The following is an 11,861-nucleotide window of genomic DNA, read 5'->3' as shown; positions in this document are numbered from 1 at the left end:
ACTGCTTGCAAAGGGCCAAGGCAAAGGTCTTTTGGGGCTCACTATCCCTCTCCCACCTTCCTGCGGCAAGCGGCCAGAATAGCAGTTTTGGGGGTGAAGGAGAGATTATTTTGGGGCTCTTGGCTGAGATAAAGCAACACACGGAGAAAGCAGGGCTGCCACAGCCGATGCCGGGGCATCAACCCCCTGGTGGCACAGGGCACATCTGGAGGATTGGCAGCCCCGGAATCAGTGGTGTTCCCCCCCTTTCCCCTAAATCCTGGGGACTTTTCTCCCAAAACAGCCACCCACACACATTTCCTCGCCGGGGCCTACACACGGCCCTGGGGCCTCCTCATGGCTGCCCTCCCAGGCACAGGAGGGTAACACCTTTGGGCAAGATTTATGGGGGTTTTCCCCCTTTTCCAGCTCATTTCAAAGGTTGGGAAGGGGTGTCCTGCGGCGGGGTGGCTTTCTGTGGGGATCTGAGGGGTTTTGGTGGTGGCACCCTCACCTCCAGCCACGGCGAAGGCTCTGGTACCCCGCAGGGATTTGTAGGGACGTCCTCGTTTGGAGCTGCGCTGAATTTGTCCCATCACACGGGGCTTTGTGGGGACACTTTGTCCCCAGTTGTGGTGAACACTGTGCCGTCTTGTGGGGAGACACGTTGTCCCTGGCCATGGGAACGGCTGCTTATCTCATGGGGCTTTTATTGGGACACCCATGTCCACAGCTCTGGGGAAGGCTGCGGCGGCTCGTGGGTCTTTTATGGAGATTCCTTGTTCCCAGGGCCATGGAAGCAGTGTCACCTCATGGCACCTTCTGCATGGACACCGTGTCTCCAGCCGTGGTCAAGGCTGTTTGTCTCGGGATTTCATGGGGACACCCTGGTGCTCAGCTGCAGGGCAGGCTGCGCCATCTCACAGGGCTTTTTGGAGGACACTGAGGTGCGGGCTGAGCCACCCCATGGCACCGCTCTGGGGACAGGTCTGGCTGCGAGCGCTGCCAGCCCTGGGGGTCGGTAGCCCCCAGCAGTGAGCCAACAACAGCACAGATGGGGAATTGTCCCTAACAGCCCACCTTCTTTTTTTCCTTCCTTTTTTTCCCCCCCTTCCTTTTTTTCCCCCCCTTCCTTTTTTTCCCCCTTCCTTTTTTCCCCCCCTTCCTTTTTTCCCCCTTCCTTTTTTTCCCCCTTCCTTTTTTCCCCCCCTTCCTTTTTTCCCCCTTCCTTTTTTCCCCCCTTCCTTTTTCCCCCCCTTCCTTTTTTCCCCCTTCCTTTTTTCCCCCCTTCCTTTTCCCCCCCTTCCTTTTTTCCCCCCTTCCTTTTCCCCCCCTTCCTTTTTTCCCCCTTCCTTTTTTTTCCCCTTCCTTTTTTTCCCCTTCCTTTTCCCCCCCTTCCTTTTTTCCCCCCTTCCTTTTATTCCCCTTCCTTTTTTCCCCCCTTCCTTTTTTTTCCCCCCTTCCTTTTTTTCCCCCTTCCTTTTTTCCCCCCTTCCTTTTTTCCCCCTTCCTTTTTTCCCCCCTTCCTTTTTTCCCCCCCTTCCTTTTTCCCCCCTTCCTTTTCCCCCCCTTCCTTTTTTCCCCCTTCCTTTTTTTTCCCCTTCCTTTTTTTCCCCTTCCTTTTTCCCCCCTTCCTTTTTTCCCCCCTTCCTTTTATTCCCCTTCCTTTTTCCCCCCTTCCTTTTTTTCCCCCCTTCCTTTTTTTCCCCTTCCTTTTTCCCCCCTTCCTTTTTTTCCCCCCTTCCTTTTTCCCCCCCTTCCCTTTTTTCCCCTTCCTTTACCCCCCCCTTCCTTTTTCCCCCCCTTCCTTTTCCCCCCCCCCCTTCCTTTTTTTCGCCCCCTGCCTTCTCTTTCCCCTTCTTTTTTGGGTTTGGTTTTTTTTGGGGTGGTGGTGGCCCTGGGAGTCCTTTGCCTTTCTTTTTCCCCTTCCCCCTGCCCCCACCCCTGCCTTCACCTCTCGGAAAGGTGGAGGTTCAACCACTCAGGAGCTCCAGGGGCTGCACCCAGAGCTGGGCTCCCACCCTGGGCCAGGAGACCTTGAATGGGGCTTCCCAGCCCCACTGTGCTGGGGCAGCAGATAAGGAACGGGCGGTGGGACCGGCACGCAGAGCCAGCCGCCCGCAGCGGCCAGGCTGCCCGGCCAGTGACCACGAACCGGTTGTGCCACCCCAATGGCCACCAGTTCCCCCTCTTTAACCAGCACTAATGACAGCTTTTCTGCATGATACAGGTATCTGACACACGCTTGGCCAACAAGTGTCTGATGGGGCCAAGCCCTGGCCCGGACAGGGTGTGCCACTGCCTGTGCCCCCAGCCAGCCACTCGGCTCCTCATCCAGTCCCTCAGGATCCCCGGTTCCAGCGCGTGCTTCCCCAGCGGTCACAGCTTCCAGCGTGAGTGCTTTGTTTGTACCCTCAAACCCAGGGGGATTGGCTCTACCCGCTCCCAGGTGGGGGGATGGGGGTGGGGGACGCTGTGGTGGAGCTCCCCTGGCGAGGGTTTATACCCCATGGGGTGTGGGAGATGGGGTGTTGTGGCTCCCCGCCTCATTTATAGTGCAACCCAAGGCTGGGAGCATCCCTTCGTCGAGCTGCCGCATCCCGGCCGCCATGGTCCCCATCTGACTGGAAATCCTTCAAACGCCATCCCCCCAAAAAGGGGGAAACCTGGAATTAAGAGAGGTGCCCTGGGGAGAGGGGGGGGACACAGCTCCTTGCCCCCACGCCGCTGTTTCCAGGGCAAACCCAGGTAAGGGGATGAAAAGGTGAGCAGCTGTGGCAGGCAGCAGAGCCGGGGGTGTTATTTAATCTGGTGTCATGGTTATTTCTGGCAGCAGCCGTTACCCCGTGACAGATGAGCTGGGGGGGCAGGGGGAAGAGGTGGGCAATAAACATCAGGCGTGACCCCTGCCAGGGCTGGGTGCAACTGGAAATGCATCAAATGAGAGCTGGGGGCAGGCTGCATGCTTGCTGCGTGCTCGGGCATCGCAGCAGGGAGAGTCTCCTGTCCCCATCCTGGCAGCAGCCTCAGCCTCCCCCGGGGCAGGCGGGCACATCCCAGCATTGATTTTTGGGAAATGTGTGGCTGCTCTCACTTGTGCTTGTTTGTTCTCCTCCGTTTCCTGGAGGTGCCCATCCCTCTCTCCTGCTCCTGGCACGGCTGGCACGGCTTTGGACTTTAATTTTGAGGAGCCAGATGGAATCCCTCATCCGGGGCTGCAGATGCTGGGAAGAGGCATCTGTCCCAGGACAGTGGGGACATGCCAGAGGGGCCAGCAGGGAGGTGGTGGCCCTTTGTCCTTCTTGCAATGACGGAGGATATTCTGGCTTTTCTCGTCCCCCAGTGCTGGCTGGAGGTTACGCAGTTAACTCCAGGGCCAGAACCTGTCCCGCCGAGGCAGGGCAGGATGGGCAGCTGCCTGCGATGGGGCAATATCTGGCCGCCTGGGGCTCAGCAGGGTGACCTCAAGCCCCGTGGGGGCGAGCTCTGAACGCCAAACACCTCCCTCATGGGCTCGGGGGGTGCCGGGGCTGGCTGTGGGGCGCATCACGGGTACACCAACGAGCCCTGGGGCAGCAGATGCAGGCGCAGCCACCAGCAAACGCATGGGGCTGTCACCGCCTTCAGCAGCAGAGGGCTGGTTGCGAGGGCAGCAGCGAGCACCGGATCTGGGCGCACAATGGGTCCTTTTCTGCCCCACCATGGGGTGATGCACCAGTGGAGTGCCAGAGGGGACTGAGCCCTCCCCAGGGCACCCACTTGCCCTGCTGAGCACAGCCGCATCGTGGCAGGATGGGACCCTACAGGTGGCGGCACCCTTCAGCCCCTGCAGGTAGGGTGAGCCCAGACCCCAAGTCCCAGCACAGCCAGTGGGACTGTGGAAAGGGGAGAAAGGCTGGTGGCAGTGCGGTGGCTCTATGGTTATCATGCCGAGGTAGGGAGAGCATAAATATTGCTGCCACGAAGGCTCTAAAAGCCATTTAGAGCGGGCAGAAAGATGCTGCGGGAAGGATGGAGAGGTGCTGCCAGGGTGCCTTGGTGAGCAGGCAGCCAGGCTGGGGGTGTGGGGCCGCAGTGCCCCCCACCTCGAGATGAGCTCCAGGAGGTGCCAGCTGGGCCACTAGCCATCCCACCGGAGGAGGATGGTGACTGGTGAGAGCTGGAGAGGAGCTGGGTGCCACTGCTGGGGGACAGCCATCATCGCCTGCTCAGCCAGCAGCACCCTGGCTCCCACCGCCGTGGGTGCTGGGGGCTGGCGGTGGCGTGGCAGTGCAGGGGAGCGGAGGGGCCGGGCACGGGGCCGGCGGTGACAATGTCCCCGTTGAGGCCGGCACTGCAGATGGAGACAAGTGGCTCCCTTGTTTGCGGCGCTGGCAGGCAGCGGGCTGAATGCCTCCTCTGTGCCGCCAGGAGTGGGTGGGGAGACGGGAGGCCCGGGGTGGCAGCGGGCACTGGAGCCTGGCCTGGCTGTCCCGGGGGAGCCGGGCAGTGCCCGGCTGCATCCCCGCATCCCTCTGCCAGTGGCTTTCATTTCTTTCTCTTTTTTTTCCCCCCTCCCCAGGCCAGTGATACAGGGCTGGGGCTCTTGTAATGCCATAAAGACCACAGCTGGTGGGGAGGCTTTGGAAAAAACAGCGTTTGTGGGGAGCTGCCTGGGATATGCTTATTCCATGTCGGAGCAGCTTCGGCACCCCCGCCCCGTGCCACCCGCTCCCCCTGTGCCCCGGCCAGCCCAGGAGAGGAGAGTGACGGCTCGCCGCGAGCAGCTTAAGCAAAGGAAAAGGTGATGCTTGGGGGGGGGGGGGGGGGGGGGGGCTGGTGTGGTTGGGGGGCAGCTTTATGTGACAGGGTGCTGGGGGCACGTGGAGATGGGTGTTTGCACCCACGGCAGGTGTACAAGGGGGATGGGGGGGGCTAGGAAGCACCGTGCCACCGTGAAATTTGGCGTATGGAAAAAAGAGTATGCCTGTGGGCTGGTAAGGGCAGGAGGAGCAAGCAGCAGGTGTGGTGGCTACAGGGGTTCAGCTGTAAAGGGAAAACTCAAAAGAAGGCTCAGGGATTTCCCCAGGGACTAGGGGACCTGCTGGGACAAGGGGACGGGGCTGCAGAGCCACGTGGCCCAGGCCATCCTGGGGGGTGACCCATGGCGAAATGGCCGGTGCAGCCACGTCCTCCGGCAGGGAATTTCAGCCAGCTGGCTGAGAGCTGGCACCAGGGCTGCCCTGCGGTAATGGAAGCCCCAGGAAAAACATCTTGATCCCCACACTTCTCCAGGTGAGCTATTAATAATTAAGCCACTCATTTAAGGCAAAGTCAATAAACTGACTGGGTTGGGAGCTGTTTGCAAGAACCACCCCAGGGGAGCCAGCCAGGGTGGAGCGAAACGTCTTGGCATCCCAGCGCGCAGGGCCAGGGTGCTGTGCTGCCCCGGGGGTGTGGTGGGGTCCCCCCGAGGCTGGGAGCTGAGTGGGACATTAAAGGTGCCAGTTTACTCTATTTATCCATTTCGGCCCAGTTGGTGCCAGCGCTGGCAGCACCGTGGCCCGTGCTGCGGCAGGAAGGGCAGCCTGCGAGCCGGTGGGATGCAGCTCTGCTCCCACCTGCAGCACCCACATGGGTGGGCGTCCCCTCCGGTGCTGCCCGGTTCTCATCAGTGGCTTTTCCAGCTAGTGCTGGTGCTGCGGATGGTGACCGTGGCACAATCACAGCCACAGTGTAAGACCAAACCCTGGCTGCTCCCAGGCGTGTGAAACGCTCTGGGCTTTACACTCGTGCTGCACCTTGGCGGTCAGAGCCACCTGCTCCCCGCAGGGTTACACCATACATCCCCCGTATGCCTGCCGCTCCTTGCCAGCGGCTCAGAACACTGGCTGGGAAGACGCTGGATGCGGCCGCCCCTGCCTAACCCAGCGGTCCCTACCGCAGGGCGAGGGGGGAGCACTTGGGGGAGCTTGGGTACGCTTGTGGGGTGCCACCAGGTGCCCCTAGCCCATCGGCATCCCTCGGCCGCCACGCCGGGTGCCAGGACAAGCTGTGCCCAGCACCCAGCCGCAGCCTCAGGCTCCGGTTGCATTTTCCATTCATTATTCATCGAGCTGGAAATCTCAGCGGCACGAGGTGACCCGGGGGGGGGGGGGCTGGAGAGAGGGGGAGGCAGGCTGGAGCAGCAGCCCGGGCTCGCCATGCCCTGGGCACCCTCCGTGCTGGCCGGGTAACCTTTCTGCTTGGGGTTTAGCTTTAGAAATCCTGGGGGGGCTTTGCTACGTGGGGGTTGGGGTGGCTGAAATGTGTCTGTGTGTAGCCCACTGCTCTCCCAGCCAGGATTTAATTCCTCCGATTTATCTGCTGGTGCTAATGGGGGGAGGGGGGAGGGCAGTGCTGCGGCAGGCATGGGGGGCTGCTGGGTTATTTTCAGGGGGTGTTATTCAGTGGGCAGCCGGGAGCACAGCCAGCCTCGGCTGAAGGATGCCTGGGAGCCAGAGCAGTGCTGGGGCAGCCGGCGCAGGCGGAAGCTCAGGGAGGTGATGCTGTTCCCACAGCCGCTAAATGGGGGTGCAGGGCTGGGGGGCTGCCCAGGGCTTTGCTCTCCAGCTCAGGGGGGTGCTGCCGGCCACCAGGCTTTGCTTGCAGCCCCCCAGCAGTGGGAACTGCGGTCACGGGTGACGCGTCCCCTTGTCCTGCTGCAGAGGACAAGCCTGCTGCAATGCGGTCGCTGGCGTGCCGGGGCTGCCGTTGCCCCCTGCATCCCAGGCCTGTGGCGAGTGTCATCGGCGTGTGGCTGGGCAGGTGCTGCCGGGGGCCGGGGGGGCTGCAGAGGGGGAGCAGAGCTGGGGAGGGGGCAGCCTGCAGGGTGGCGGGGCTGGGGCTGCCTGCTGCATGTGTGTGTGCATGCATGCAACTGTATGCACGTCTGCATGCATAAGCATGCATAGACATGCATGTATGTCTGTGTCCTTGTGCATACGTGGGCACACATGAAGATGTATAGGTGTGTGCATGTCTGCATCCCAGTGTGTTCATGAGCGCATAGATGTGTGTGTGTGCTTGTGTGTCTGTGTCCTTCAGGGAGATTCATGAGTGCATACGTGTGTGTCCATGCATGCATGTGGAAGCACGAACACGCACAGACGTGTGCCCCCATGTGTGCATGCATAGATGTGTGTTTGTGTCCGTGTGTGTGTGTGCGTGCATGCACGGGATGGACATGTGTGTGTGTGTACGTGCGCATGTGCATGCATGCCTGTGTGCAATTGTGCATGCATATAGGTCTGTGTATGTGCAATCTGGGGGGGGGGGGGGGCATCCTGCCCCAGACCCCCTTTGTCCTGTCTGTGTCAGTCTGCCCCCCCCCCCCCCCCCCCCCGGCCAAGCACCAAAAGGTGCAGGTGCCATGGCCGGAGAGGAGCAGCGAGTCCCCTTGCAGCTGATGCAGCTGGAGGGCCAGGCATGGCTGCACTGGGTGCATATTGCAGCATCCAATATGCCCAAAGCTGATGTAGCTCCTGGTCAGGCCTGGAGATTTTCCTGGGGAAAGGGACCCCAGCCACCCTTGGAAAGCTCCTACCCACGTGGGTGACTTTTCGGTGCAGAGGGAGCTGCTGGGGCAGCCTGGCAGAGGATGCCCACTCTGCTGCTGGGCTGCCCCATGGCGCAGCTCCTTTCTTCCCCCCATTTCCAGCCCCACAGCCTCTCCAATTGCTCTTGTGTTGGGCCAGGGAGTCACTTCAGGTGGGCAAAGGGTGTGCAGGGCAGGCAGAGACTCTGCTCTTTAGCCACAAATCCATTGTGTCCTTGGCTGGGGGCACACCTGGTGCTGGCTTGCCTCTCTCCCAGCAGTGCCAGCACCAAAAATCCTGGTGAGATGCTTTCCAGGACCTTCCATGCCCATGAGATGCCCTCATGCTTTATTCGCTCGTGATTTGAGTCACACAGTCTCCTTGGTCCCTGCTTCCCTGTGCTAATGGCTCTTCTCTCTGCTGGCCGCAGGTGACCAGGATGCTGCACCATGGGAAGCACTGGAGGTCTATGTGCAAGGGGCTTGTCCTGGGGACCCTCCTGACCAGCTTCATGCTGCTGCTCTACTCCTACGCCATTCCCCCGCTGCAAGTCAGCGTGACAGAGTGAGTGTGGGGTCCCCACATGTCCCCCCTGGCAGCTTGGCCACTCTGTTTCGCACCGGGCACCCCCAACTGGAGACAGACTTGGGGCTTTCCAGGCTCTGGTGGCTCCACACAGAGATGTCCCCTTGCTACAGCCTCCTGTTGGAGACTGCACCCTGTCTCATGGGTGGGGGGGAAGGCGAACCCCAGTTCCCTGGGGGGCTGGGGAGGGATGCTCACCCTGAGGGGACCTGCTGCAAAACAGCAGCCAGTGCTCAGCTCCTGAGTGATGGAAGGGATGAGGAGGCGCAGGAGTCCCTCTGCCCACTGCAACTTCGTGTTCCCTGGGAGAAGGAAAAGCATTACTGGAAACGTTCCCCAGCAGGCAGGAGCCACAGGACACTCTATCAAGGGCTTGTCCTTCAAGAGCTACCAGAGTGCTGCCACATGTAAGCTCTCGCCCGCAGAGATGGGCACAGGTAGGTTCAGTGCTCGCTGCTGCCCATCGCAGCGAAAGCCGGCACTCAGCAGGGCTCAGCTCCTGGCCACCCCTCTTAGCATTACGTTCGTCTAAGCTTATAAACAAGATCTGCCTGCAGGTGTTTCGTAAGCTGCGTGCCAGCCTGCACTGCTGATGGGATCATTATCAAGGATCAGCTTTTGCAACTTCATTAACAGTGTCCAAAGTCACTTGACACTGCAGCCTCTGTTCCCTGCTCCAGGCATCTCGGATAACACACAAGTTATTCTCAGTGTTCCCTGAGGGCCCACAAACTCATCTGCAGAGCCACGCACTAGAATTATTTCCCTCTTTGCTGGGGTTCTGGATCCTCCACAACTCCTACAAGAGGTTGAGAACTTCCAGACTTGGCAAGAATGTTATCAGCTCCTGTCCATGGAGTTACAGCCACAGAGAACTTGTCTCCATGTGTGTCTTAGCATCACCTGCACCAGGGCCACCACGACTGTGTGTGTGGGGAGGGATAGCAACCCCCTACTCAGACTGCACAGCTGCTGGTGGGGGCTGACCAATGTGAAGACCCCCATAGTGGCACAGCCTCAGTGGCTGGGGTTGTCCAGGGGTGAACGAGCTTGGTTTGGTGGCTCAGAGGTGCATCTGATGCTGGAAGGCTCATATGGGTGGTGGGCTCTGCCCTGCTTGCTGGGGGGCTCCTGCTGGGTGGGTGCCCTGGTCCTGCTGGGCATGTGGCTGGGGATGAAGGGGGCTCTGCCCAAAGCTGGGCTTGTCCCTGCCAGGGAGCCTGGGTGATGCTGGGGACAAGCACCCATCCCCAGGTCGAGCACCCACCCCCAGATGCAGCTCCTTCAGGAAGGAAAATGGCCAAGCCTTCATGGTGGCTGGGCCACGCTGGCCAAGCTGCCCTCACCAGTGTCCTGTCTCTTCTCCCCACCAGGATCCCTGTCCCCTCCTCCTGCTCCTCCTACTCAGCCCCTGGCAAGTCCCCAGCAGTGGCCAACAGCACAGGCAGCCCCCCGGGATGGAGCTGCCTGCCCAAGCTGAACATCATGTTCATGAAGACGCACAAGACAGCCAGCAGCACCATCCTCAACATCCTTTTCCGCTTCGGGGAGAAGCATCGCTTGAAATTTGCCTTCCCCAATGGCCGCAACGACTTCTACTACCCCTCCTACTTTGAGCGCAGCCAGGTGCAGCACTACCGGCCAGGCGCGTGCTTCAACATCATCTGCAACCACATGCGTTTCCACTACGAGGAGGTGCGCAAGCTCCTGCCGTCAGATGCCACCTTTGTGACAGTGCTGCGGGACCCTGCCTACCTCTTCGAGTCCTCTTTCCACTACTTTGGGCGCATCATCCCCCTCACCTGGAAGCTGACGGGAGAGGACAAGCTGGCGGAGTTCCTCCGGGACCCCTGGCACTACTACGACCCCAATGGGTTCAATGCTCACTACCTCCAAAACCTCCTCTTCTTTGACTTGGGCTACGACAACAACATGAACGCCAACAGCCCACTGGTGGAGGAGCACATCCAGGAGATAGATCGCCGTTTCCACCTCGTCATGTTGCTCGAGTACTTTGATGAGTCCTTGGTGCTGCTGAAGGACCTGCTGTGCTGGCAGCTGGAGGATGTCCTCTACTTCAAGCTCAACGCCCGTAAGGGCTCCACCATCTCCCGGCTGACACCTGAGCTCTATGACAAGGCCACCTCCTGGAACCTCATCGACGCCAAGCTCTACCGTTATTTTAATGCCACCTTCTGGCGTAAGGTGGAGGCCTACGGGAGGGAGCGGATGGCCAAGGACGTGGCAGAGTTGCAGAGGGAGAACGAGAAGATGAAGAGCATCTGCATCGATGGGGGACACCCCGTGGATGCCAGTGCCATTCAAGAGTCCTCTATGCAACCCTGGCAGCCGCTGGGGGAGAAGTCCATCCTGGGCTACAACTTGAAGAAGAAGATCAACAAGAAGCACCAGAAGCTGTGCCGTAAGATGCTGACACCCGAAATCCAGTACCTGACTGACCTGGGGGTCAACCTCTGGATCACCAAGCTATGGAGCTATGTGCGGGACTTCCTGAAGTGGTAGGGGACAGCAGGTGCCCCCCTCTCCCCGGGGAAGAACCAGGTGCTTTCATTTTTCTTACTCATGGTGTCTTTTGGTTGGACGTGAGCAGAACCGGCCGGAGGCTCCGGCACCCAGGGTCGGGAGGACCCTCCATCACCTTCCTGCAGAGCCCCAGCTTGGGCAGGAGCCTGGGTGGGGGCTGCCATCACCCACAGGCAAGGAGGGCAGATCCTCTGCCTCCACCCCTGCCTCTGAGGGGTCAAGGACCAGGGGCCTGGGGGTGGCTTTTTCCAGCAGGATCCACTACTACTTTTCCCACAAAAAGGCCAGAGGAGATATTCAGGAAGGACATGGCCTTGTCCCAGTGGGAGCAGGACATCCGTCGCTACATCGCCAGAAGCACACCGTGGGTCAGTCAGTGCAGGCAGGGATGTGCCCAGCCAGCAGTGGCGGAGGGTCCTCCTTACCCGGGGTGGGCAGAGCTGCCAGCAGAGAACCTGAACCTCGAGGGGCTCCTCAAATCACCCTGTTTCCCTTGAGCCCTGGTTTTGGGGCTGCGTGTTGGAGCCTGCTGCACCACTCCGGCATGTTCCAGCCCATGGGTGTGATGAGTGCGGCACATTCTCAGCCCATCCACAGCCATTGGTCCATGGCAGGCTGTGACCCGGAGCCACCTGGAGCCATTTGGCACCCCAAAAGCCCCGGCATTTATCAGCGAGCTCAAGGTCACAGCAGGCAAAGGGTGTCCATGCAGCAGGTCTCCTCCCAGCTCCCCATCATCCTGGTTAGAGGGCCCCGTGGCCCTGGTCCCTACAGGGGACATTCCAGAAGGCTCACGGGGTCTGGTGAGAACTGGCACGGGGAGGAGATGGGGAGTGGAGCGGGATCCGGCAGCCACCGTCCCAGTAATGCCATCCCCCCGGCATGGGGGGGTGCTGAGGACAGAGTCTGTTCCTGCCCCATAGTGGGGACAAAACTCGGGCGTCCCAGCCGGGCTGGATGACACTGGCAATGCCGCATCCTGCCAAGAGCGGCCCTGGCCGGGCATGAAGGTGGCACCCGCAGCTGAGCCTCCCCAGCAGCAAAGGGACCCCCCCCAGCCCCCAGCCTGTGTTCTGCTCCCTTTGTAAAGACCAGAAATAAAAAAGCAGTTCTACTTTTGTAAGATAATCGTGTTTTTGCCAGTTTTTAACACAAGGATGGTCCAGCCAACTCCTTCTCTGGGGGCAGGTTGGGGAG

At 60.3% G+C, this 11,861-nt stretch overlaps 1 protein-coding gene across 4 annotated transcripts; it reads left to right on the top strand.

Moving 5' to 3' along the window:
• Positions 1-1,830: 1,830 nt before the first annotated feature.
• Positions 1,831-11,792, top strand: GAL3ST1 (galactose-3-O-sulfotransferase 1). 4 transcript variants are annotated; one of them, XM_080401214.1, is made up of 4 exons: positions 4,788-6,190; positions 6,666-6,765; positions 7,966-8,099; positions 9,494-11,792. In XM_080401214.1, exons 1-4 carry the CDS (start codon positions 5,865-5,867, stop codon positions 10,641-10,643), a joined length of 1,710 nt encoding a protein of 569 aa, XP_080257340.1. In that variant the 5' UTR covers positions 4,788-5,864; the 3' UTR covers positions 10,644-11,792. The 4 variants fall into 4 exon arrangements, with proteins under 4 accessions (XP_080257342.1, XP_080257340.1, XP_080257343.1 ...); XM_080401216.1 differs by lacking the exons at positions 4,788-6,190; positions 6,666-6,765 and adding an exon at positions 1,831-4,762; XM_080401217.1 differs by lacking the exon at positions 6,666-6,765 and having other exon boundaries at positions 6,079-6,190.
• Positions 11,793-11,861: the final 69 nt, after the last annotated feature.

The sequence above is a fragment of the Falco punctatus genome, assembly GCF_963210335.1.
Source record: "Falco punctatus genome assembly, chromosome: 1".
NCBI lineage: Eukaryota > Metazoa > Chordata > Aves > Falconiformes > Falconidae > Falco > Falco punctatus.
Note: the sequence above shows the minus strand (reverse complement) of the source record. Positions and strands in the feature narration are given on the sequence as shown.